General features: G+C 40.3%; 1 protein-coding gene across 5 annotated transcripts in view; it reads right to left on the minus strand.

Moving 5' to 3' along the window:
* cnot3b (CCR4-NOT transcription complex, subunit 3b) overlaps window positions 1–23538 on the minus strand; it is a 27886-nt gene extending 4348 nt beyond the window's left edge. For 2 of the 5 annotated variants that reach the window (XM_029443805.1, XM_029443801.1), the window contains exons 1-15: window positions 23355–23538; window positions 20323–20385; window positions 15833–15900; window positions 14868–14942; window positions 14103–14192; window positions 11195–11323; window positions 10367–10462; window positions 7229–7351; window positions 7001–7091; window positions 6117–6244; window positions 4755–4811; window positions 3333–4329; window positions 2339–2444; window positions 1421–1568; window positions 20–116 (exon numbers count right to left, since the gene is read on the minus strand). In XM_029443805.1, the coding sequence (XP_029299665.1) occupies window positions 20–116; window positions 1421–1568; window positions 2339–2444; window positions 3333–4329; window positions 4755–4811; window positions 6117–6244; window positions 7001–7091; window positions 7229–7351; window positions 10367–10462; window positions 11195–11323; window positions 14103–14192; window positions 14868–14942; window positions 15833–15900; window positions 20323–20347 (2230 nt within the window). In that variant the 5' untranslated portion in view covers window positions 20348–20385; window positions 23355–23538. Of the gene's footprint in view, window positions 1–19; window positions 117–1420; window positions 1569–2338; window positions 2445–3332; window positions 4330–4754; window positions 4812–6116; window positions 6245–7000; window positions 7092–7228; window positions 7352–10366; window positions 10463–11194; window positions 11324–14102; window positions 14193–14867; window positions 14943–15832; window positions 15901–20322; window positions 20386–23148; window positions 23251–23354 lie in introns of all 5 variants that reach the window. The other 3 variants (XM_029443802.1, XM_029443804.1, XM_029443803.1) reach the window with 3 other exon arrangements.
* Window positions 23539–24648: the final 1110 nt, after the last annotated feature.

Here is a 24648-nt window from a genome sequence, read left to right on the forward strand (position 1 = left end):
GTGTTGGAGTGTGCGTTACCTGGCGTGAGGTGCAGGGAGGGCACGTCTCCCTCCATCCCTGAGCTGAGTGCTGCTCGCTCGGCCATGGACTTCAGGCTGCTCAGAGTCTCCTGGGGCTGATGAGGACAGACAAGGAGACTCATGGGAAAACAGATTCTCCAGGACCGTGTGAGCACAGTCATCGTACCTGCACAAACTCGCACCAGTGATAATGTTTTGCTTTTGACGCAATATTAACGACACTGTATGAAAGAAAAACCAAACGGTGATATTTTGGACAACATTATGCGACCAACTGTGTGTCGGCCCGTTTGGGTCCTTTCCAGTGTTCCTCCGGCAAGAACAGTTTGCTTCAAGACTTTCTTTAATACCACTTGGAATGAAATCGAAGAATATTTTCTGATGTCCAGAACTGCTTCCAGAACTGCTTCCCATGTCTTAGCATATTTAGGACTTTTAGGATTTAAGTTTTAATAGCAATTAAGGCCTTAAATTAAGTTTTTAAATAAAGCCTTTTAAGACTTTTTTAAGGATCTCTGACTTCCCTGTTTGTGGCTTCAGACTCTTTCAATATTGTGCATTATAGATACATTTTCTTAAGATGCTGGTATTCCTTTTGGCAACTCATTCTCCATAGAACAACCTATAATGAAATAAACATCAAACTGTGCATCCGGTTTGCTTTGATTAACCGTGATGAACATACCTCTGTGTGTGTGTGTGTGTGTGTGTGTGTGTGTGTGTGTGTGTGTGTGTGTGTGTATATAAAAAAAAAAAAAAAAAGGTGCCACAAGTCACAGTCATGGGTGATTGTAAAAAGTAAATTAATTCTATAACACCCTCGGGAGCAGGTCTGATACTTTCCACCATATAAACCTTCAGACACTAATTTATAAACTAAATTCAGAAGAAGATGGTAACTGAGTTCTGATGAACTTTGTTAGAAGTACATTGATGTGATGGTGCTACATATTTCATTGCACTTTAACTGCCTGTAATGAGTTGTACAGGTGATCCGAGAGGTTTCCTGAGACGTCGAGGTGACAGAAGCTGCAGAGACATGATGTTCTGTTTGCTTAGTTTAAATCGGGGCAATGCTGCTTCTTTTGACGTAGATTTTGCCTGAACTAAAAATATATTAACAGTCACAATGAGACCATAATAACAATAACAATTCCCACTTGGATTTTTACTTTTAGCAGAATTAATTTATTATAGGAGGCAAAAACAGTTGCATGCAAATTAACTCTGTTGAGATTTAGGATAATTAATCTTTATAAAGAACTTGCAAACACCTCATCGTGCCGACAAAATCTCCAATCACTAATATAAAAACCTGTTCACCACGATGACAATGTTGTAAATCTTTAGGTGTAAAATGTGTGTGTGTGTGTGTGTGTGTGTGTGTGTGTGTGCTCACCTTGATGCTGTCTGAGGACTGTGAGTAGGACAGTGGACCGTTCAGCAGGCTGCCGCTGCTCACCGTTTTGGCTTCGCTGTAAAAGGCCTGCGACGGGGAGCTGGACGACAAACAAATGGAGCCCAGTAAACTGGGACCAGTGTCCTTACTGGGGAGAGAAGGAGAGAAAGGATGAAAAAGGGGGCAATATAAAGAGACCCAAATAGGGGGGAAAGGTAAACTTGAACAGGAAATGTGTGTTTGGTTGTTCGATGCTTAAGGGATTTGGGATGTTCGCTACATATAGTTCATGCAGCGTTTTGAGAGTCAAATTCAAACACTTTCAAAGCAAAGATTCTTTATCACCTCTAAATGTTTAGTATCCATGGAATTGTTTACATAATTAATGTATAGCCAAAGCAATCAATGTGTATTGACACTTGTATTCATTTGACCAGCTTTTCATATTAACTTTGATTGTATGTTTTGGTCGTGATTATTCAATGCTCGCCAATTCCCAGAGTACGGGATCAACAGAGGACGTCTCCAGCTATGAAACAGATTCCCCGTCTGCAAGAAGACTTAAACAAACAAAATGATCAGATTAATCCCGGCAAGAATGTTTACATTAGAAAAGTTTAGTGCTCATGGCAACTCATTCAGTTCTTTTACTTTCACATTTAGTGTTTTAGTCCGCTGCGTGTGAGACACCAAACAAATGATGATTTTAAATATTAAAAGATTGTTGGTTTACACGAGTGATCGTGTCGATGAAACAGCAGATTATTTTGAGTATATTCAAATTCAAGCATTTTCCTAACCTTGAAAACGTTTAAAATTTTAGCATTTTTCAAACTCTCAAAACTTTGTATGAACAGCATATTTTAATCATGGTTTCCATAACCCTCCACATCTGGTAACCTGCTCCATCATACTCACGGCTGATTGGCTGTGGAGGTCAAACACGAGGGTTGGCTGCTTAGTGACTGGCTGACACTGGTGAGGGCGGAGTCTGTTGTGCTGTCTGCTAACACAGCGCTGTAACCTGCAACGTTAAAACAAGAAACACGGCCTAAATTAATGTTAAACAATATGCAAGAGCATTGAGCATTGATCTTCCGCTCACTGGTTGCTTTCACTCAGACTACATCCACAATAATACGCTTTTGTTTTAAAACGCATAACCTTTCGTGCGTTTTCGCCTAGCGTCCACACTTCTCCTGCGTTTTGAGTTTTGAAAATGCTGCGGACCCTGTTTTAGCTTGAAAACTCTCGGATTGTGTTTTAGTCTGGACGAGCGGAAACAGAGTTTTGAAAACAAACCCTATTACGTGACCCTTTTCCGGAAGAAAACAAACAACATCAGCCTAGGCTACCAGCGGTTCAACATGGAAGGCGAATAACATTTGTTGCTGAACTCGTTGCCTATGCTAGCAGCTGCTGTTCAGTTATATTTTCTACAACGGTTTGTGCCAATTCTCAAGTCTGGTGTAGTATTTTCTGCAACTACGCAACCAACTGCATTGTAAACAATCCGTTTCCTGTTTACACCGGCATGCGCTTTGCACAGTGTACGTGGATGGTGATACGCACTTGTAGTAGGGCTGTGTCTACGTATCATGATACAGGGTTTACTATTCAATATATATATATATATATATATATATATATATATATATATATATATATATATATATATATATATATATATATATATATATATATATATATATATATATATATATATATATATATATATATATATATATATATTCGGATTCATTGCGATACTGTAAGAAAGGCGATTTATTGGGATTTTCAATTTTTAGGACAGAAAGTATTTCTGAAACGTTGCAAAAACGCTCGTGTTCTCAGAGATCGTGTTCGTTAAAAATGAAAACGTATTAGTGTGGATATAGCCTCAGATACTCACTAGTGCTACCATTCTGCTTCTGCTGGCTCGGCGGCCTGACGGAGAGCGACAGGTTTCCTCCCACCACTCCGCTCACTGCTGATCCTGAGCTGCCTCCGTTGCTCCCGATGACTCCGACTCCGCTACCCGGCGCTAATCCTCCAACTGGGCTCAGCGACATCAGGGAGGAGCCCTGCATCCCCGACTGACTGGAACCCAAACCAAGAATCCCAGAGCCGATGCTGCTCAACCCCGGCGCTGGGCCCAGCAGACCTCCAGTTGAGGACGTAGGCCCGCCGACTGTGATGCTTCCACTTCCGATGGAGCCTACTGCGCTGTTGGTCGTCGTGGGGTTGATGCCGATGCCGCCCAGAGAGCCTGGCAGGCCGGAGCCGATTGCACCTGAGGAGGCTGCCTGAGCGTAGGGTGCCGGGGTGGAGCCGGACAGGAGGCTCGCCATGGTGCTCAGGGATGCCGGCATCCCTGACAGGCCAAGGCTCCCGGACATCGAGCTGGTGGGGATGGACATGCCGCCTTTCCCCAGCGAGAGGCCCAGGCTGAGGCCGAGGCTGTTGGAGGACTGGGTGGGCCCCGACAGACACTGGGACTGGGAGTTTGAAGTGAAGAGCCCCTGTGTGATGGCGTTTGGGGGAGAAGAGGCAGAGGAGACCAGGTGGCTGTTGATGGAGGTCATGGGGATGGAGATAGGAGCTGAAGGGGTGGAGCTCACTAAGCTTTTGGCCTGCTGTTGCTGTGCCAACGGGTGCGGCTGCTGCTGGGTGGCGTTGCTGTAGCTGCCAGCTGACGTGTTGGAGAGGAGACCCCCCAAGCTGCCGTGATGACTGTTGCCCCCAGTGCCGCCAAGTCCTCCCCCCGTGATGGCCACCATAGAAACAAGTGAGGATGGGGTCAGTCCCGAGACGGAGGAAGAAGAAGAGCAGGAGGAGGAGGAGGAGGAAGAGGAGGAGGAGGAGGAAGAGGATAATGAGGAAGAGGGGTTTCCATTCTTCACTGGTGACTGGAAAAGAAAAGTAAGAACACATTTACATGTTTGTCTTGTTGGAAGTGTTGGTCATGTCGTTACGTAATCATTTATTGTTTTTCTACAGGAAACATAAAGATACAGTAACGTTACAGTAACACGTTTCACCAGCTCATGGTCTTTTATACTTTTATACAGAGTTGCTATTATCCAAAAGTTCAGAAAACAAAAAGGAAGACGACCTGAAATCACTTATTTCGTCCCAACGACCCAAAATATTCCATTTATATTAATATAAAACTGAGAGAAACAATCTCAAATTAGAAGCTTGAACCAGTGAGTCATAACTGACCCAATAAAACGATTATCAGATTCGTCTAATTAGGTTCATGATTTCCTGCAGCTTTCTGGGAGAAGCAGACATGATGTAGAAACACTCAACTCCGTGTCTTCAGACTCACCTGACTCACCTCACTGTCTGTTGAACGTCCCCTCTTCTTGTCATCTTCTGAGTTCTCCTGAAAAACGCAAATGAAGAACAACATTAGGTCACAGGAAAACACACGGTTAATGGTCGAAGCCAAATTCAAGTTGATTCACAGCTCATCTTAAGGACTCGAGACCAAGCGCTCGGTGACACCGTCCTTGGAGAACTCAAAGTTAAACGAGACCCTCTGAACTCATTGCGGCTTACATCCCGTCCTTTACATTCCTTTTCATGCCAACTTCATGTCAGCAGCATTTAACAATACCACGCCTTCTATTCAGACACATCGGAAGTGTAATAAGCGCTCTCACTGCGTGCTGCGTGTGGGCGGAGAGGAAGAACAGATGATATAATGACAGAGCAGAACAATAAGAGCAGATGGCATGGCACTACATTAGCACATACAAAGGCAATTATCTTACGTTTAGATTTCAGATGTTGACCTGACTCGACTCAAAGTAAAAAGCTGCAATAGGTTTGATTTTCACATATTACAAATGTTACATCTTTACGGACTCTAAAGATACGTTTTGTAAAATGACATTACAAGACACTACAGGTGAACAGGGTAAACACATTTGAAACTTCCCCAGTTGATTACTAGCATTAAGACAATTATATTTTGTATTACAAGTTTTCTGAAAAGTTATGTTTAAGTATGCAACGAGGCAGTTTTCTTTCCACTAGTCTGAAACTCTCAAAACTGACCAGTGCATGACAAAAACACATCATTTTCCTGTCGTGTCTCGTCTTAATTTACAACCGTTTAAAAGAATTCTTACTTTTCAGTCAACAATGAAAAGATATTTGGAAACTTCTGAATGCCACAGTACACATTTCAGCCTGATGAGCAACCAGTGAGGTCCACAGAGGGATTTAATCTATTCTCGGTTTCTACACCTTCAAGCTCTTTTCAAGCATTTCAGGACACAGCTCCACACTTTTACAGCTGTGGTACATCCAGTATACTGATTATTGCACTTCTTAATGACATTGAATTACATGTCATTGTGTTATAACAAACCACAATTATGTTATCTACACAAGGGTGACACATTTAAAAAAAGGTTACAAAATGTGTCTCCTGTTTTATAAGTAGGTTTCTTGGTTTCCTACAAACTACATTTTACACAGTTTTTAAGCACGGCATTCAAAATACAAGCACTTTTCAAACACCACATTACAAAGCAAGTGTTTCCTGTTATTGTAATTTCATCAAAAGTCCAAATGTAACCTTTTTTATGTTTTACACCCCAACACAAGAGTGCACATGTGTTAATGTACTTGCTGCTGGCAAGGTGAACCTAGCTTTTGGGTTCAGTTTTATTTTTCTTACTGTAGTGCAAGTGGCAGGCGAGGGGGGGATGGGTGAAGATGAGGTGGTGGAGGTGGGCGTGCTGCTGGAGTGCTGGAAGATCTCGTCCTCCAATTGTCCGGGCGGGGAGGTGGCGACCAGCGTCTGAGCTGCAGGTGAGCAGAGACACAGGACAGTTCAGTGATGGGACACAGCTTCAGCATGATCAGATTTATAACTCTTAGTTTAGAGAGTTTTCTCTTTTGTTTTGTTCTTTAGTTAAGAAGACTAACAATCAAAATAACACAAAATAACCAATGCAGCTTGTTTCTACAGGTAAAGATGCTCTTATTTACCGGAGGAGCACTTGATTTAGGGTCAAACTATCCAGACCAGGTATCTGTGACATGAACCCTGATGGGATGAAACAGTCTGCTGATCAGCAGCGAGTGCTTCGTCTCTAGGAAGCTGGACTTGCCAACAATGACCGAACCTCTTGACCTTCAACTACACAAGTCTTTTTCTGTTTCCTCTGCATGGTACGGGTCTATTAGACTTGTCTCGCTCATTTTTGGTTTTCCATTAGGAAAGGTTGTTGTTGGTACCTTTTTTAGAACCGTCTCAGTCGAGGTTCCAAGCGAACTGAAGCGATACTAGAAGGTGACGTTAAAACACTGCAAAGAGACTCGTAAATAACGATCATATTTTATTGTCCCGGCAGTTTCAGGTGCTACGGCGAACAGCTGATCTTCCTGCCTACACTGAGGGGGTCAAAGTACATGGTACCAAAAGTGAGTTGAGTCCAGTGTTTATAAAATTAAAATTAAAAAAAGACCTTCGGTACAGAATAAACTCCAGCTAGCTAGCTAGCTAGCTAGCTAGCTAGCTCTCTCTCTCTCTCTCTCTCTCACTCTCTCTCTACTCACTGAGTTCTTCCAGGTCCAGGTCGTCGTACAGAAACTCGTTCTCCTCAAAGTCCGGATCCTGCGACGAGTCCACATAATACTCCACATCATCCTTTATAAAGACAGAACACATGAAAGAGACGGGAAATGAGGTCGCAATCAGGAACCAGAAGGCAGACATCACATAAACTGTACTCAGAGTTCAGAAGAAGTATTTGAATACTTTGTTTTATAAAGACATGAGCGAACCTTGATCTTCCTGACGGCGTCCACCTGCACCGAGTCGTTGTCCAGCATCCTCAGTATGGTCTCCAGCATCCGGATGTGGTGACGATGTCTTTCAATGAACTTCTTCAGCTCCTCAATCCGATCCTGTTTATCACAACAATCGTGGTGCAAGGTTGGGAGGAAACAGGGGGAGAGGAGGGCGGGGAGACAATTCTGGAGTTAGTTATTAAATTGATACCAAGCACGTCTAACGAGCTGCTGAAGCTACACAAATGTCTCGGTTAAGAGAGTGGACCATGCTGGATTAAAGAGCTGCTCTCATCGAAGAGCTTTAATGTATTAATTGGTCTATACGTTAGCCTTTGCAGATAATAAGAAAAGAAAAGTACAAACACTTTTAACGGTACTATTTGGTATAAAAATGGTCATATTTAACATGCTGGGGATATATACTTCCTTATTCCAGTACAAAAGACAAACATTACACTCAGTTATTCATTGAAACAGCAAGGAAAACACATTTAAAAAGTAAAGCCGTTTACAAAATGAAGGAGAAAAAGAGCATTTTACATCTGTAAAGTTAAACATACAGAAGTTATGAAACACGTGCAGTAGCTACATGAGCACTTTGTAACTTTATGCATCATATAACAGACAGAGCACAACTTCTGATTTAAATATTAATTTCTCCCTCTCCTCCACAGTTAGATCACACATGTCCCCCTGAAACCTTTTAGCACTTCAAATTTCATACATTTGGCCGTTTTCTGTATTGTGTTTTGGCTCGTTTCTATATTTGAGATTTCAAACGTGTTCCAGGAGGTATTCGGACACTACAAACATATCTGGGTGTTTCTTTCTGACTAAACCTTAAGAAATACAGAAACACGTGGAGCGCTGTGGGTCACTGGCTGAACTGATGCGATTATAGAAACACTGCGGCTGTTCACACATGCAGGCAGAACCACTTTAGATGCATGTTGTTCGGCTGCGTTAGTGGAGGCAGCAGAGTGGAACATATTCATGTGTTTTATTATAATATATATTAATGCTGCACCAACATGTCAGGAACATGGGGACTCTTCTGTGCTGAGTGCACACATGCAGACTCTAAAAGGCTACATTTAAACTCTTAATGTCACAGTGGGTCCAACATTAAATGGACAGATCGGATGTTTTGAAGTGGGGTGGTGAGAGGCGCTGATCTCTTCAGTAGATGACAGTCGACACGCCGCAGTTTGGAGAACAGACAGGAGCTACGGCACGGAAGCAAAGAAATGCACTGCTGTGGATGGCGGGAGTGGCAAAAAGGTAAAAAATGTAATATCAGTTTAACTGAACGCAATATGTGCATTATTTCACCGCTTCACCTTGCCTAAGCCCTTTCCTACAGGGAACTGAAGCCGGTATATCCATCTATGCTCTCTTCAAAGCCACCAGACTCCATTGACAAAACAAATGTTTTACCTTGCAGAACACTAACTAACCGAACGAGGCAGCAACAGACCTGCAACTCCCGTGTTCTGAAAGCTAAAATGACTGTTTTTGTCAATGGAGTCTGGTGGCTTTAAAGAGAGGGGCTTAGGGTTTCCTCACGACAAAGTAAAATATTCTAAATATAGATTACACTGAAACATTTTTTGTGGACCTTTTTTCATCTTGTTGCTGCCCCCGCCCGCAACAGTTTACTTTACTTCAGTTCTGTAACTCCAAACTGGGGGTGTGCCGACTTCATACAACCCCCCTTCAAACCATCCCAACTAACCCTTTAAGTAATGAGGAATGTATGAAACTGAATTAAATGTCTTATGCAGTCTAAAATGGCAAACAAGGGTTTTATTAGGATCTGGGTCACACCTGTGACTTTAAACTAAAACAAACAAAGAGATTTATTTTTCGCTGGTTTTGGACTTTTGATCTCAGTTACAATATTTTTCATCCAGACTGAGGCAATAGGTTGTTCATTTACTGACACAAGTGTTTAAAAGTAAACACATCAGAAAAGGCATATGAGTTAAAACAGCTCTGAGGCAGCAGGAGTCCAGTAACTGCTCAGACTTCCTCATTTATAAATAATGTTCATGTGGAAAACGTCTAGTCAAAAGCCTTTAAAACTAATTGAAATAAACATTATTTTATTCAAATTTAATCGTTTTTAGGGAATGGATTCGATTTATATTTAATGGAAATGTCGCTTCATCTTTTTCTCATTGCTGTATTTACCAAATCAGATATTCAGAAAGGGAAACTACTCATCAACCTTAGAAAACATAAAAGCAATGATAAATAGGCTGACATCACTCCTCATTCACTCCTTCTAGATTCCCTATACAATAATAGAAACACAATGGTCATCATCATGTCGCATCTGAGCTGACAGCTGTGGACCTGCACAACTGTATTCTTCGCAAAGGGGGGGGGGGGGGGGGGATTCATTTCAGACATTCAAATAAGGTGGTGGGGTTAACATTTGGATGTGCAGTACAGCTCGCCAGAAACCTTTTCATTTCACCCCTGCACTCAAATATGTTCGTGTTCATCTTCCTTAACGTTTCAATCTAAAACAGGACTTCTGGTTGACGGGTGCAAGATTTAAAAAAAAAAAAAAAAAAAACACCAGAAAAGGTGACGACAGGATTTTTAATATTGTCGCCTCAGGAAACTACAAACGAGTGCAGCAGGTGACTCTGGAGATTAATTAAAAGTGTTTGAAACGCAACAAAAATAAACCCTTCAGGGTCTCATTCATGGAAAAGTCCTTTGCGTACATTTTGAATACAAATCAATTAGAGAGAAAGTGATTTGATGCCAAAAAGGATCGGCGGCAAATCTTTTACGAGACATAAAAATCTCTCCATCATTGCGGGGAGGAGGTATGAATGCAGTTTGTGCTCGTGGTCTTTGAAATGCCCCGTCGTCAATGATAAAGCCAAAGAGGTGTTCCAATAAACGAGGCCCCTGGAGAGGACTTTAAAGAGAAAGTGTGTGAGTGAGAGCAAAGGTGAAAGACGGACACACTATGTGACCTCTCCACCAGAGAGGGAGGTAGAGAGGCTCAGGGCCGAATGACCGACCACATCTGTGTCCGCTATAAACGGAGAAAAAGAACCAGGAAGGAGGACATATAATAAAGGGATCAGAGGATAAGAATAGACCGACCTCTTTGTCTCCTTTCTTTTTCCTCGTCTGGACTGAAAGAGACTCCACTTCGCTCTCAAACTGGTCCACCTGCATGTTCAACGTGTCTATAGTATTCTGGAGGAGAGGAAGAAAGAGTTAAAGGTGTGACGAGGATCTTAAACAATTAGACGATTCAACAGTTTATATTTGATTTACCATTAACATATATGGCCCTTACATCTGTATACAGATGAACAATAAAGCCTCTCTTATCATATCTGAAAGGTTTCATCGATTAATAGAGAAAGATAATCGACACATTAACCTATAATGAAAACTGTTGCAGCCGTAGCTACCAGTAAAATTAAAACATGTTTTTGTGCAATTAATTTGATATCAAACTGTCCGAATGAACTTAAAAAGATCATTTTACAGAATAAATGCTCATATTCATGTTAAATTCACTCGCATTTAACTAAGAATGTAATTGATTATTATTTCCATATTATTATTATCCAATTAGTTTTTTGAGGTTTATCGATTCAATGTTTGTTCTATGACATGTCAGAAAAAAACAAAAGGGAATAATTACACTCTAAAATAATAAAACGTAAATCACTCTCCCATCACAATATGATTTGTCTCCATATATAACCGCGGTCTAAATATAAGCAAACTATGTGAAGACAACACACAGCTGAGAAGTTGAGTGTTTTTGCTTTAATTTTGGTTTTGGTTTCACTTTAATTTCACTTTCAGTTCAAGGTTTTGTTTATTTTAACACTCCCCAAGCAGTAAAGTCTGTTATGAGTAAAGTCATATTTTTTATTTCCAAGTTGACTTGCGTTTAGGTACAACACCACTCACCGTTAGCCACGTGCCGACCTCCTCCTTCTCTTTCTGGGCCGGGTCCACCTTCTGGGCCAGACCCAGCCCTTCTTTTGAGTACGCTTTCGTCTTGGTTTCTCTCTCCACAATTTTGAACCGCTCCATTTGCTGCAGGCAGATACACACGGCGACAAAAAGACAAACAAATCATGTTTTAAAACGCTGTACTTGTTGAGACAAGTGGATTGCATTATAATAGAAACAAGCTTTTATATTCTACCAGCAGAAGAAACTCGTCACGTATCTTCTGACACTAGACACTACAGCCCAGAAAAGATAGGAAATAACGTTTTTGTTTTTTAATGTGTCTGTTCTTCTTAATAGTCTTAATGGTGGAGCTTTAAAAAAGAGGAACTAAGCAATAATTAATGGGAGTCTGGCACTAGAGGAGCCATTAGAGCCTAGTCAGCAGACCAGAAATAGGACAAGTATATATATACTCGTCTGTTACTGAAGCTTGTTACAGCCTCTCCTGTAGAGAACCAAAACACCCAACCCGTATACAGAAGTCCGAGGACTTAAAGGGTAACTTGCGTATTTTCAGACCTGGCCCCTATATCCCCATGTTTTTGTGTCTAAGTCACTAATGGGGACAACCATATTTGAAATGAATCCAGTATTGAGCGAGAGCGGTGCAGCTGCGAAACGGGATGAAATCTAATCCCATCGGGCAAATCCGCACAGTCAATGTACGTCCACTCAAAGAGCTCGTTTCTGCCACCGACAGACTCAGAGTGTCGTTATAACTGTCTGACTACACTATGGAAAGCTCCCTACAGAGAAATACAACGTCCCCTTTTGTTATTGTGTCAAACCAAGTCTCGCTCAAGGAGAAGTCTCGTTCTGAGATCTTTGGAGAGGTGACTTGTTGCCGGAAGACAACAGTGGAAACGTGAGTGACAGATGTAGGGAGGAGTGCTGGGAAGAGTGTGTTGTGCTAGAGTACGGAAGGCGGATACGTTTAGCTGTGGATGAGGCCACATAATACAAACCTGAGCCTGTCGGTGGCAAAATCAAGCACTTCTAGTGGATCGACATTGACGGAGCAGAATTATAGGATTACACTGCAGCGCTCTCGCTCAATACTAGAACAAATTAAAACTAGATTTGTCCCCATAAGTCATTTAAACACAAAAACATAGAAAAATCAGGTTGAGAAAAACAGTTTCCGAGGACGACGATTTAAACTGTAATAACAAATTAAATGTTTTGGTCAAGACGAGTGGCTTCTAGCAAACCCCAGCTGCTTCCTGCAGGACATATCATTTCAGGTCGACCAACAAAACCACAGGAAGTCTTGAAGAGCAGCTTTGGGATGAAAACCAACTCATCAAGTTGAGAGGAGCTGGCGAGTCGCTGCGTCCCTCGTTGTGCGGGCAGGTGGCTCACATTCACTTCATGTGGCTCTGCTGCCTGACGAGCTGCACTAAAGAACAGGTGTTCAATATCGCACCAGCTACCATGTTTACCAGCTCTCCGAGAAGAGCGCCGCGATGAGCATCTCCTGGGTGCCGTTCTTTATTTAAAGGGGTAATGTGAGAAATTAGTTTGGCAACACCTTCAGTCCGTTATCGCCATTTCATTGTTCGGGCTTAGATGATAAAAAAAAATAAAAAAAAGGAAAGAAAAGCTCTGGATCAAAACCAGCAGTCATTCAAACACCGACCTCATTTCATTACGTCTGATATACGGCACAATTTACAGCACAGTCCCATTTTAATCACACAATATGCCAGATTCATGCATGCGCTCTGGGTTTTAGTTGTAGAGGAAGGACAATAGCCTGACTTGGAAGCTGCATATAAACATATGGGGGACATACGATCATTTAGAGCTTACTGGTAAATGGGGGATATTGTACGAGTGGTTTGAAAAGTTTATACGGATGTTTATATATTTTTAGGCTGTGAAGACTTTTCACTTTTGACTAATTGAATGCAAGTTGATTGCGGTCATTTCCTCGTTTAATGGCCTTTAAACTCTACAGAGTTGATAAACGATGAGCTGAATTCCTCACAACAAACTGAAAACACAAAGTTATATTGAGAATTATATCATAACTGTGTATCTGTTGTTTTTTTAAGCCTGCGTCTCCGTCTTCCTTATTTGTCTTGTCCCGTTTTAAATGCCATGAGGTGAATTCAGAAACGATTCTCCGAGAGTTACTAACAATATCTGCTGACAAACAGTATTATTCATGAATCTAGGTATTAAATGTGTTTCTCCTTCTTTGCACATGGTCAAAAATGAAATAAAATGTCTGTTCTATTGTTTGCTTCCTCTTGTTGTTTACAGTCCATTTGGAACTCGAGACGTCTCATCTTTAAACACATTTATCTGCACACGAATGCAAATAAATTAAACAATAAAAAGCTAAGTCGTCATTAGACGATGGGTGCATTTCGACCGATGCGTTCTGCCTCTTGTTGGACTGTTAACCTGCGTTTAACCAAAGCCCACTACTACGACTACTCCAAACCAGAAACCAGAACGCTTCTGATCACACAGATTCTGCATTCATACATTTCATATCTGTCTATAGACGCGAGGCCCTAATGCAAATACAAACATTGCACAAACTGCAATAACCTTTATACTGGGAGCATTATGTTCACTGTGTTCAAGGTCAAGACTGAACTTTGAAACTCAAAAATAACTTTCAGTGTTATTGGCCAACATATTTTGGTAAACTGGTAACCAAATCTATAACCTGACTGGTCAAGTTAATGGAAGTGCCATACATTCATCATCATCATTTATAAGACCTGGAGTTTGTCAAATACATTTTTTAGACTTTCCATAGTTCTGAACACACACACACAATCCTCCGGGGTCAACACGGGTCCTGGAGGGAGAGTTATAATGAACACAACAGTGTCCTACTCACCGTTTCTATGAGTTTGCGGTTCTCTACTAGCTGCCTTTTGTCTTTTATCTCGTTGGATGCAACCCACGTCTTGATCTGGTCTCGAAGACGCTGGGGGACCAGAAGAAGTAGAAGAGGGAGAGAAACAGAGCGGGGGAGGGGGAGAGAGAGAGAGAGAGATGCAGATACATCAGTGAATATGTGCAGAGACTCGTCCTCAACAGTCATGGACGGTGAACTTGCCGTCTACATGCAGCAAACAGGCTTGGAGTTTGGTCCTCATGGTAACACTTGGGCTGACTGTGAGGATATTTAATACTCTCTCTCTCACACACACACACACACACACACACACACACACACACACACACACACACACACACACACACACACACACACACACACACACACACACACACACACACACACACACACACACACACTTCAATTAAAGGAATTCTTCACCCACGAAAACAATATTTATCAATTGCAATGAATTCTTTTAGTGTTTTAAGAGTAAGGTTTTAGTGAAAAGTCTGGTGTTTGGGAAGTAGTGAGCGAACGACTTGATAAATTAAACTTGAATTACAGTTTGTAAACGGATGTTTTGAAATTGTTTTGTTTTGTTACAAGATTCTCTTTTTTCCATTCTTCGTTCAGCGTGGAGGCATGCGAGAAAAAACAAACATTTCCAAGAACTCAAGATAAGCATCATGTAGTACAGGGGTGAAGTATTCCTTTAAGTATTTTTTTAAAGATGTGCGTGCGCCATCTCTCTGTATTTACCTGTAGCTTTTTAATCTCTTTTTTGAGGTCTGCTTCATATTTTTCCTTCTGGTTTGCGTTTGCTGCATTGTGAAGCTGTGGAGGAAAAGAAACAGGCGGGTCAAACAAGCGCTGGTCCCAAAACAATACAGCGTCTGCCCTCGGTTTATACATTATACGTTTTGTAAATTGTGATAATGCCGCCTGTGACAACTTTTACAAGCCTGTCAATTAAGTATTTGGTCATTCTTTAATTTGTCATTTGTTTTAGCTTTGTGCTATGAATCACTTCATTTCAGGACAAATCTATTGAACTCTGTGGGGAAATTAAGTTTGTCGCAGCAGCAAAGGAAACAATAAATTAAAGAAAGAAGAGAAACATGAGACTAAATGGATTATAAAATAAGCTATTAAGACAATAAAAGTAATACAAATAGAACATTTGTGGAGGTAAAACAAGCCTCTTCAATAGACATGCAGTGATCAGCATACAACTCTGCCAAATACAACCGCAGCAGCAGAATAAATACAGGACATAATGAAGCAACTGGGATGCTTGGAAACTGAAACAGACAACTTTCTGCCTCCTCTTTATTATTATTATTATTATTATTATTTATTCGTCCCAGCAAACGACAAGCATTAAACTCGGGAGGCAGAGAAGGAAATAAAAGAAACTAATGCAGCGAAACAAACTGGTCAACTTGAAAACACTGACATTTGTATTCCAAAATTCAGCTTCTCAAATGTTGATGTTTGCTGGTGTCCTTGGTCTTTATTTCTTTTTCACTATTTTCTTACATTTTACAGGCTTTTCTCTATTTTAAACGCTTCTAAATGTAATTTCAGTTTTTACATTATGGACTGTGGATCAGACAAAAAAAAGGGTCTCTGGGAAATAGTGGTGGGCATTTTGACTATTCTCTTACAACCCAAACAATAATCAATGAATGGATAGTCGAGTCCCAATATCGATCCTTCCTCACCTTTTGCCAAATGTCTTCAAACTGTTCCACGCCCTCCGCTACTTTTTTCAGACATCGATCTATTTCACCTGCAGGAGAAGAGAGGAGCAGAACAGCAGAAGGGATTAGAGAGTGAATATAGAAACACTCCCAGATGTAACAGAGTGTCACTTGGATCACTAGACATTGTGAGAAATTGTCATAATTAGAATACGAATTCTTGAGTTATGGCCAAAAGATGTATTTCGTGAGTTTATCGACTTTGACCGTTAACCATCAAACTCTATCAGTTCATCCTCCAGTCAAAGTGGACGTTTGTGCCCAATTTGAAGGAACTCCCAAAAGGCGTTCCTGAGATATCGTGTTCACAGGAACGAGACGGATAATGCAAAAATCATTACGCCTCTGGACACGGGTATCAGCGGCGCAGAGGCGTACAAACGGAAAAACGTTTGGTAAGGTATTCCATGTTCAAAGTAAAGTAATCTAGATTAACCTTTCTTCTGGATTGCTCTCATTTGATAGAATGCATACAAAAACAACATACACTCCACACAACAGCAGAGCATTTACAAATTGAGTTTGACATCCTCATGAAATGGGCACATCTTAAAAAGGTACATCATGCTTGTAAGCGAGAGGTAACACACAAACATATCTCTGTGCACACTCAGCTGCTGGTTTATTAGGAACACCGAGCTCACACTAATACAGTCTAATGCAACGGCCCTGCAGTAAATCCTCCATGAAGGTTTTAATGTTCAGTTTGGATGAAGTGTTGACTCGAACGTAGGATGGTTATGGAGGACGCAGGTTGTGGTGTTGTTGAACTGTCGTGCATTATACAGAGAGCTCTTGACTGTGTTTTACCCTCGTTGATAGAAATGCCACATAAGTTGAAAAATGTTAAATCTTTACCCCAATGGACAAACCAGAGGATGTCCCAGATCTATGTTGACACTCGTCATGTGACACAGAAGTTGTTTGCAATAAATCTGAACAGAGAAAGCTCATTTAAGTGTTTGATATTTCTGACTGGGGCCACATCAAGGCTAGGGTTTATCTTCAACATGCCACAAAGCTTATGGCTTTCGTGCAGCGGGGAACACGGAAAAACACACGTGTAACGATAGAAGATGCCTCTGGTATTTTTGCTGACTTGTGTGGTTTTATTTGCATTTACGTTATAATTATTTGGGATATTTTCTTTTTCTTTCACATTCCAATGTCTGAATATTCTTAAGAATTAGAAGTTATTTTAAATTATTATGGCATTATATTATCACTACATCAGAGGCAAAGAATGATCTTAAATTGATAATAATTAGTTTATCGACATTATTTCTGGGACAATACATCGTCCAACATGACCCACGTATGGGATGTTATCTTTAAATGGAAAACGTCGCCGTGCTCCGTCATCATACATTAGATGAGGCAAACATGGAGGATAATAACAGCAAGGTCATTGTATAAACATCACACCTCCTTAACTCAATGATCACTAAGAATTAGGTCTCGCGAGATTTATGCGCTCATAACTCTGATATTTCCGACGGCACCATGAAGGCAGCATAATGTTCATTTGTTATGTGGACTCAGTTTGTGAGAGCGCGACCAATTCATCACAAGAGATATTACAGAAACTCTAACTTTAATGTAAATGGTGTCAGATAAGCAAAAATAAACTTTGCACCTGTATTTATCTTAACTCAAGCTTACTATATGTTATTGCATTTGTGTTTTTATTTGTAGTTATCAATTCAAATGCTTAATTACAAATTACGTTGACTTTAGAATATTTACTTGTATTGATAGTTGCTGCCATCTTTTAAAACTGTCAGAACTCTCGTTGCCGATAATTTGCTTTAGTGCATCTAAAACTATTTATATTATGAAGATATGAAGAGGGGAGATTGAAAGGTTTGGTAGAAACTGTGGGGATAAAATGAACAATTTCTTTTCTGATATGCAACTACAAAGACCAAATGAGTTCCTGTTTCAAGACACTGATCAACCTTTCCAACGCAATAAAAACAATAGATGTCGCCTCGCAATACTGCGGCTATTATATTTATGTTGTTCTAAACGTTATTTGATCAATTGTGCGGTCGCTAGGATGGAGGAAGGGTGCAGCAGCTGGAGGAGTTGAGAGCAGACTTAGTTGTGTGAACAAACTCTCGTTTGACCTTAAAACAGCCTTGATGTTAAGATTCTGCTGCGGGTGCGTTATTTTTAGATGAAAGTCTACCTCCTCGGTAATAATACATTACAATTTGACAGAGCCTAGTCGGTGCTTGATCAGTTGTAGGAGTCACAGGAGCTCACGTGAAGGGATGAGTGATGCTGGCAGCCTGATTTCTGCCTGCGATGACAGACGCCATAAAATAAATATCATAAAAGTAAAATGTCTGTGGGCCAGCAGAGCCTCGAGGTTCTTCGGTCTTTACACGAAGCTCTGGGTCGGGTTGCGGAGCTTGTTTTGCAGAGTGTCGCGCTGCGGGAGCATTAACATCCGAGTCCTGTGAACTGTTCCTGACATCAGGCGACATCAGCTTCACTCGAAGGGTCACAATGTTTAAATGGTTGAAATAAAAGCGGTGAGAAGGGAACAAGACGAGCAGCAGAGGACTCTTAACATGCTCGGGTGTCTGTGAAAGTCTGTGAAAGTGTGCCAGCTTCATGAAGACTTTCACAGACGTCTGCCAACACACACGGACGCAATGTCACGTTGTGCACAAAGAGGTCACATTTACCAGAAACCTTTGGGTCGGGGTGGGAAATACAGATACAAATAGCATTCAATAATGCAATTTTGATATACATCATAGTATGACAATTGTTCAGTAAAAATCTAAAGAAAAACTGTTCATTTTGACTGTTGACCGAACAAATGAAGTTACTCACGTTGATACCACAATCCTGAAAAAAGAATAAAGCAGTGCTTCCCACTGGGCTTAACACACGCTAGAGATATTAAAGCATCGCTAACTCGCTACAGTATCAAGACTATAACTAAATCTACCTTCATGGAATAAAAATAAAGAACATTAGATTCTCTGTTGTCGCGTTGGCCCAAATCCCATTCAGCCTGCTGTCAACATGTCCACGTGTTGGAGGCGTGCGTGTTGATTTCTCTGTGAGCTGCAGTTAAATTGAGATTAAAGCTGCAACAGTTATTCGAATAATCAGTTAGTCCATCGACAGACAATTTAAATCGACTACTTCTTTGAGTCATTTGCAGTAAAAATTCCAAAATGTTTGATGGTTCCAGCTCTTTAAATGTGGGAATGAGCTGCTACCTTTGTCTTAAATTATAATAAACTGACTATCGTTTAGTTCTGGACTGCTGGTCGGACAGTAACAGATGTCTGATGAGGTTACTTCTAGGTAATTGCGAAGGCCACGTTTCACTGTTTTATAAACCAAACAATTGATTAATTGCGGGGGGAAAAACGTAACCAAATACAAAAATTCTAATATATTGATATTAAATCCATCTAGCATGGGCTGCTTCTCTGCAGCTTTATACAATGAGGTTCAGCCTAAAACGACCGTAACTAATAACAAATACGCAACATTTTCAAATGCAGGCTTTACAGTTTTAGATTATTGGAAACAACTGAAAGCTTAGAACAAAAGACAAAAGTAGCATGAGCGGCAAAACGGTCACAGTGGCTTGTATTAAAAGGGCTAAAACAAAACGGTGTAGTCCCTTTAAGGGTGCACTGGTGTAAACTGGAGCTTTTTCTCCCTTAGCTTCGCCGATTTAGCAGATGAGAACATGTGAACCCCTGTGGCATCTTATCCCACACTGAAAAGCAAGTTTCGGTCCACTTCTAAGATGACTATGGTGTATTTAATTAAGGGATTGACTATAATCCAATTTGGCTGCCGAAAATACCCCCCAAAATGCTCTTAAGTAGATGCAGCCGGACAGATGCAGACAGACACACTGGAAATCCAAGTGTAATTTTTTTTTTTTACATTTTCTCTTCATGTGTTCATATTTGAGAAGGTTAATAAGTGGCAATGAGTTTAGGTAAATCCCTCATGTTTGAGCTGAAGCTGCAGGAATCAAAAACAAGATTCCTTCGCGTCTCCCTCTGGAAACAAACACGTCTTACCTGGCAGGATGACCGTTTACACGACTCAGTAAACAAGTTACTTGTGAGCACATGTGAATTTTTTACATGCCCTGCAACCTACCAGCGTGAAACTAAAAGTACATTTTTTTCCACTTCAGGTCACGTAACAAAACACACAATAACAAAGCAGAAGTAGGTGAGATCACACTGGAGCGGATAACACTTTTTTAAATGTTGTTTTTTAACCTTAAAGTGACAGATGGGGGGGGAGTTTATTAACTAGGATGTCATTGGGGGACTTTCCGATCGCAGGAACATAGAACACACACACCGACTGATTTGATCATGACTGTGACTCTCATTCATAAACCAACAAATCCTAATTTGCATCAATTGAGGTGTTTGAAGGGACAGAAATCTCACCTTGAAGTTTCCTTTTATCGGCCATGACTGATGACTAGGATGATGTCTTCATGCCTTCTTTTACTGCAGAAAACAGAAACGACAAAAAAACAAAGTGTATTTATTGGTTTAATTAAACAGGGACAGTCTACATTATTAAACACGACTCCCAGCGTTATTTGTCATCATCTTAATATAAAAGAATATGCACTGAAGAAACGTTTACAAAGACAAACGAGGATGAGAAAGAGGAGACACAAAGGGAGAAATGTTCTTTCTTATGAGCAAGTTGCTGCCCTGCTGAAGGGTCTTTGGGCAACGCACTGAATCCCTGATGATAGAGGTGATAATAATAATAAATCCTCTTCTGCAATCTTACTCCGGTGTGATTGCAGGAAATATGTGAACACGATCTACGTTTGACGAGTTCACCACAAGATATATCATCAAACAATAAATTGGAAATGACGACAGTGCTTTTTATGGACACACTTTTGATGGCATGATGTGACTTCCTTAAATACTTGACAAGTAGGAATAAAAGCTTAAGTGTCTGCAGGTTTCCTGACTACTTGATAAATGCATTAGTGGAACTTAAGTCTCTCGTCACATTCAATCAGTGTCTTCTTTAAGCTTTAATTCAACCATTTTAGTCTTAATAACTTTAAAAAGTATCTTCTCTTACATGTGTCCTGGGTACAATTGGGGATGCTTGAATGAATTCCAGTATAAGCTTTAATTTAATTTGACTCTTCATTTTGATTGATGGAGGTTAAAACAACAAGCAAATGTGTACAGAAGACTACAACTGCCACTATAGTCATATTTCAGTTATGATCTTGTTGTCCGGACCATTACAAATGTTTCCCTTTCTTTTAGTGTAAAGAAGTACGTTCTGAAAACATTCATAATTAATGAACAATCCATTTACCAAACCAAAGAACTGGCTCGCTGATCTCTCAACTAAAAACAGACTTGTTTTACTCAAACCTGCCAACAATTCATTATGTCTTCTCGGTTCTCAGTTGTCCGTGCAAGTCTTATGTTTCACCAAGAGGAGTCTGATAGTGGCACCGAATATTATATTCCTCGAGCACTGAAAGGTGCTGTGAACACACCAGGTACACTGGCTTCCATTTTAACCCTGTGAAGAAATAGGAACTGGTCAATTTTTTTTGGATAACCCGACACCTTTCTTTTTTTTTTCCACTGCCGGCTCCCGCGTGAACAGTTGCCTCCGCGTGTCAGTGTTGTGTCACGTAGACTGTACGTAAGCTTGTGGGATCTAGAACAGCATAAGGCCTGCTACTCCTATTAGGAAAGTGCGACCCCCAGTGTACAAACAGGAATAGCTGAGCACTTTATTGAACAAAAATAATCACTTCTCTGCAATTTTCACACTTTAAAAAGTCATCCAGTGGGCCGAATTGGACCCTTTGGAGGGCTGGTTCTGGCCCCCGAGCCTAATGTTTGACATCCCTGGTCTAGAGGGATAAGTTAAATTGTGTTTGGTCTTTCCACGGGATTGGTTGATAAGAAACATCGGTAACATTGGCAACCTTATGCACGAATTCCGATCATACCAACGCGTCCTGAGAATTTAAGATGCTGACCAGGTAATTGCAACGTCCCCAGTTCGCCCGGACGCAAACTTTGGTTTTCATTTCATCTAGACTCCTTTCCCTTCCTGTCACCTACTGTTGCGATCAAATTAAGCTAAAAGATATAGAAATATGGAAAAATAAATCATATAAACCACCCCTATCTGATACTGGTATCAAAAGTATCTATAACATCAATAACATTGCAATATATGATAAAGGAACGTATCACACTATTTACTTTACATTTTTGATCCGAAAAACAATTAGGCCTGAATTTTATTAAAACCTTCATTTAAAACCTATTAAAACCAGGGCCTAAAACTGATTTTGATTGCACGCATACACTTAATATGTTGTATCTTTAGTCTTGATTATTTATATTTTGAAGAGCTGCAACGATTAGTCGACTAATCGATCGACAGAAAAATAAATCGGCACCTATTTTATTATTTGATAATGTCATAAAAAGGAAATTTGAATGCAGAAATGGTTGTTTTTAGCCTTTCAAATATGGAGATTTCCTACTTTCCTCTGTTCTATATCATATCACACTGTGTTTGGGTTTTGGACTGGCAAAACAAGAATTTCACCTTGGACTGTGAGAAACTGGGATGGATATTTTTCACTGTTTGACATTTTGTAGATCAAAAGATTAATCTAGAAAATAATCGGCAGTTTAATCGATAATGAACATAATCGTGAGTTGCAGTCCTAATGGTTTGTCTGCTGGTAAAAACATTGGTCCTGAAGACACATTATGCGAGTTAAACTATATTATTGAACAATAAACTTGCGTTTGAAACTAAGATATTAGGTAATTAAAAGTCTTACACAGAGTTCACCTGCATGATTTAGTTTTGTAATTGCATTTTACTTTGATTAATATGACTATAACAGACTAAATTAAAGCCTAAATTAGCTTCAGCATTACTTTTCCACACAGGTGCACACATCTGGACACAGGCCCCGCCGTCTTGCTAATACACGTTCATACTGGCCAGTTTAGTTTAAAACCAGCTGAAGGCACTTTTACGGTCCGAGTATTTTATAGTCAAATCTAAAAACTAAACTGGTCTTGGGGCTAGCTAGCCGAACAACCAAGCCATGTTTTCAGACGGAGGGACAAACATTTGTTAGCCCGGGAGGTTTATAAACAATGCGGGCATCATTAGTGACACCAGCAGCCTGCGTTGGCACCAACATCCGAGCACATACACTTCAAATCAAACTAAAGTTTACACACCGCGGCTCAGCAGAGGAAGTTGGGCTTTTCCTTTTTTAACAGCAAACACACAAGTTGATGCTGTGTTGTGGCGAGCTGCAGCTTCCCACCGGCTGCAGCTTTCTGATGTTGGAGACACAATTTGGAAAGGGGAGAGAGGCAAAGAGAGAAAGGAGGGGGGGGGAAGGCATGTAAATGCATCATCTTTGATTCTGAGACCAATTTACCTGGATTTTCCCGAGTTACGATTTCTTTCCTCAGTCGTCCCACTCCGGTAAATCTTCAACGATTCAGTACAAAGGCTATTTTTCTAAATTAAAAAAAAATCTTCTCGCTAAACAATCACTCCGCACATCCAAGATGGCTACCAGGAACACCTCCTCCTCCGATGCCCTGTTGGATAGGAGTCCCGCCTACCTCAGCTGTGATTGGTCTGAGGTAGCAGTTCCCGTACTCCTATTCATCGAAGCCCGCTGTCTGTCAAAATATGGTTTACTACTTCCAGGATAACCCGCGCTCTGATTGGACTGTTTGTAAAGGTGAAAGGGCAAATTTGGTTCACGCCCCACACCACTTCCCTCTGTCGGCCGCAAGGTGTTCTGGGAAATTGAGGTCATCTCCGCCTTTTTTTAGCAGCTAAATAACACCAATGGTAAAATTAGGATTAGATGATATTATTGGTGAGAAATGAGCTAGATTTATGCCAGGAAGAAATATAAGCAATGACATACGATTAATACGGGATATGATTGATTACAATGAATATATTATGTTTGACAATATTTATATTCTATTTTTAGATTTTTATAAAGCATTTGACACAATAAACCACTAATTTATGTTTAAAATCATTGAATGCTTTGGATTTAGGAACCCGTTTTTGAACGCTGTAACACTTAAATTACCTAGATTTGATATTTGATATGGGATAAGACAAAACATATAAGACATATTTTAAAAAGTCAGTTTCAAGATATAGTGAAATAATTTAAATGATCTCAACTGGTAGATGATACAGCATTATTTGTATCAAATAGACATGAGGTGATCAAAGCAATTAGATTTATTGAGGCATTTTCTGCTGTGTCAGGTTTGAGAATGAATTTGAAAAAATCTGTTCCATTACCACTCAAGGAATTTGACCTATCAGAAGTGAATGGTATTCCTGTAAATAATACAGTTACATATCTGGGCGTTGCCATTGATACAAATTAAAAACTATGCAGGAAATTAAACTTCAGTCCTATAATTAAACAACTTACAAAAAGGGACAATATGTGGTTAATTCGAGTACTGTTATCTAAAGCTGAGGGGATATCCAGATCGTTCTGTGTCCTTATTAGAAAATCATTCTGTAATATACAACAAAATGGAGATCTTATTTAATTTCATTTAGAGGAATACATATCATTATTTAAGAAAACATATCCTATGTGAAGATATATGGTGGTCTAGAAGTACTCAATTTTGAAACGCTAAATAATACTTTCAAAGTTAAATAGTTAACTAATTTGATTTTAA

Source organism: Cottoperca gobio, chromosome 11 (genome assembly GCF_900634415.1).
Source record: "Cottoperca gobio chromosome 11, fCotGob3.1, whole genome shotgun sequence".
NCBI classification, from domain to species: domain Eukaryota; kingdom Metazoa; phylum Chordata; class Actinopteri; order Perciformes; family Bovichtidae; genus Cottoperca; species Cottoperca gobio.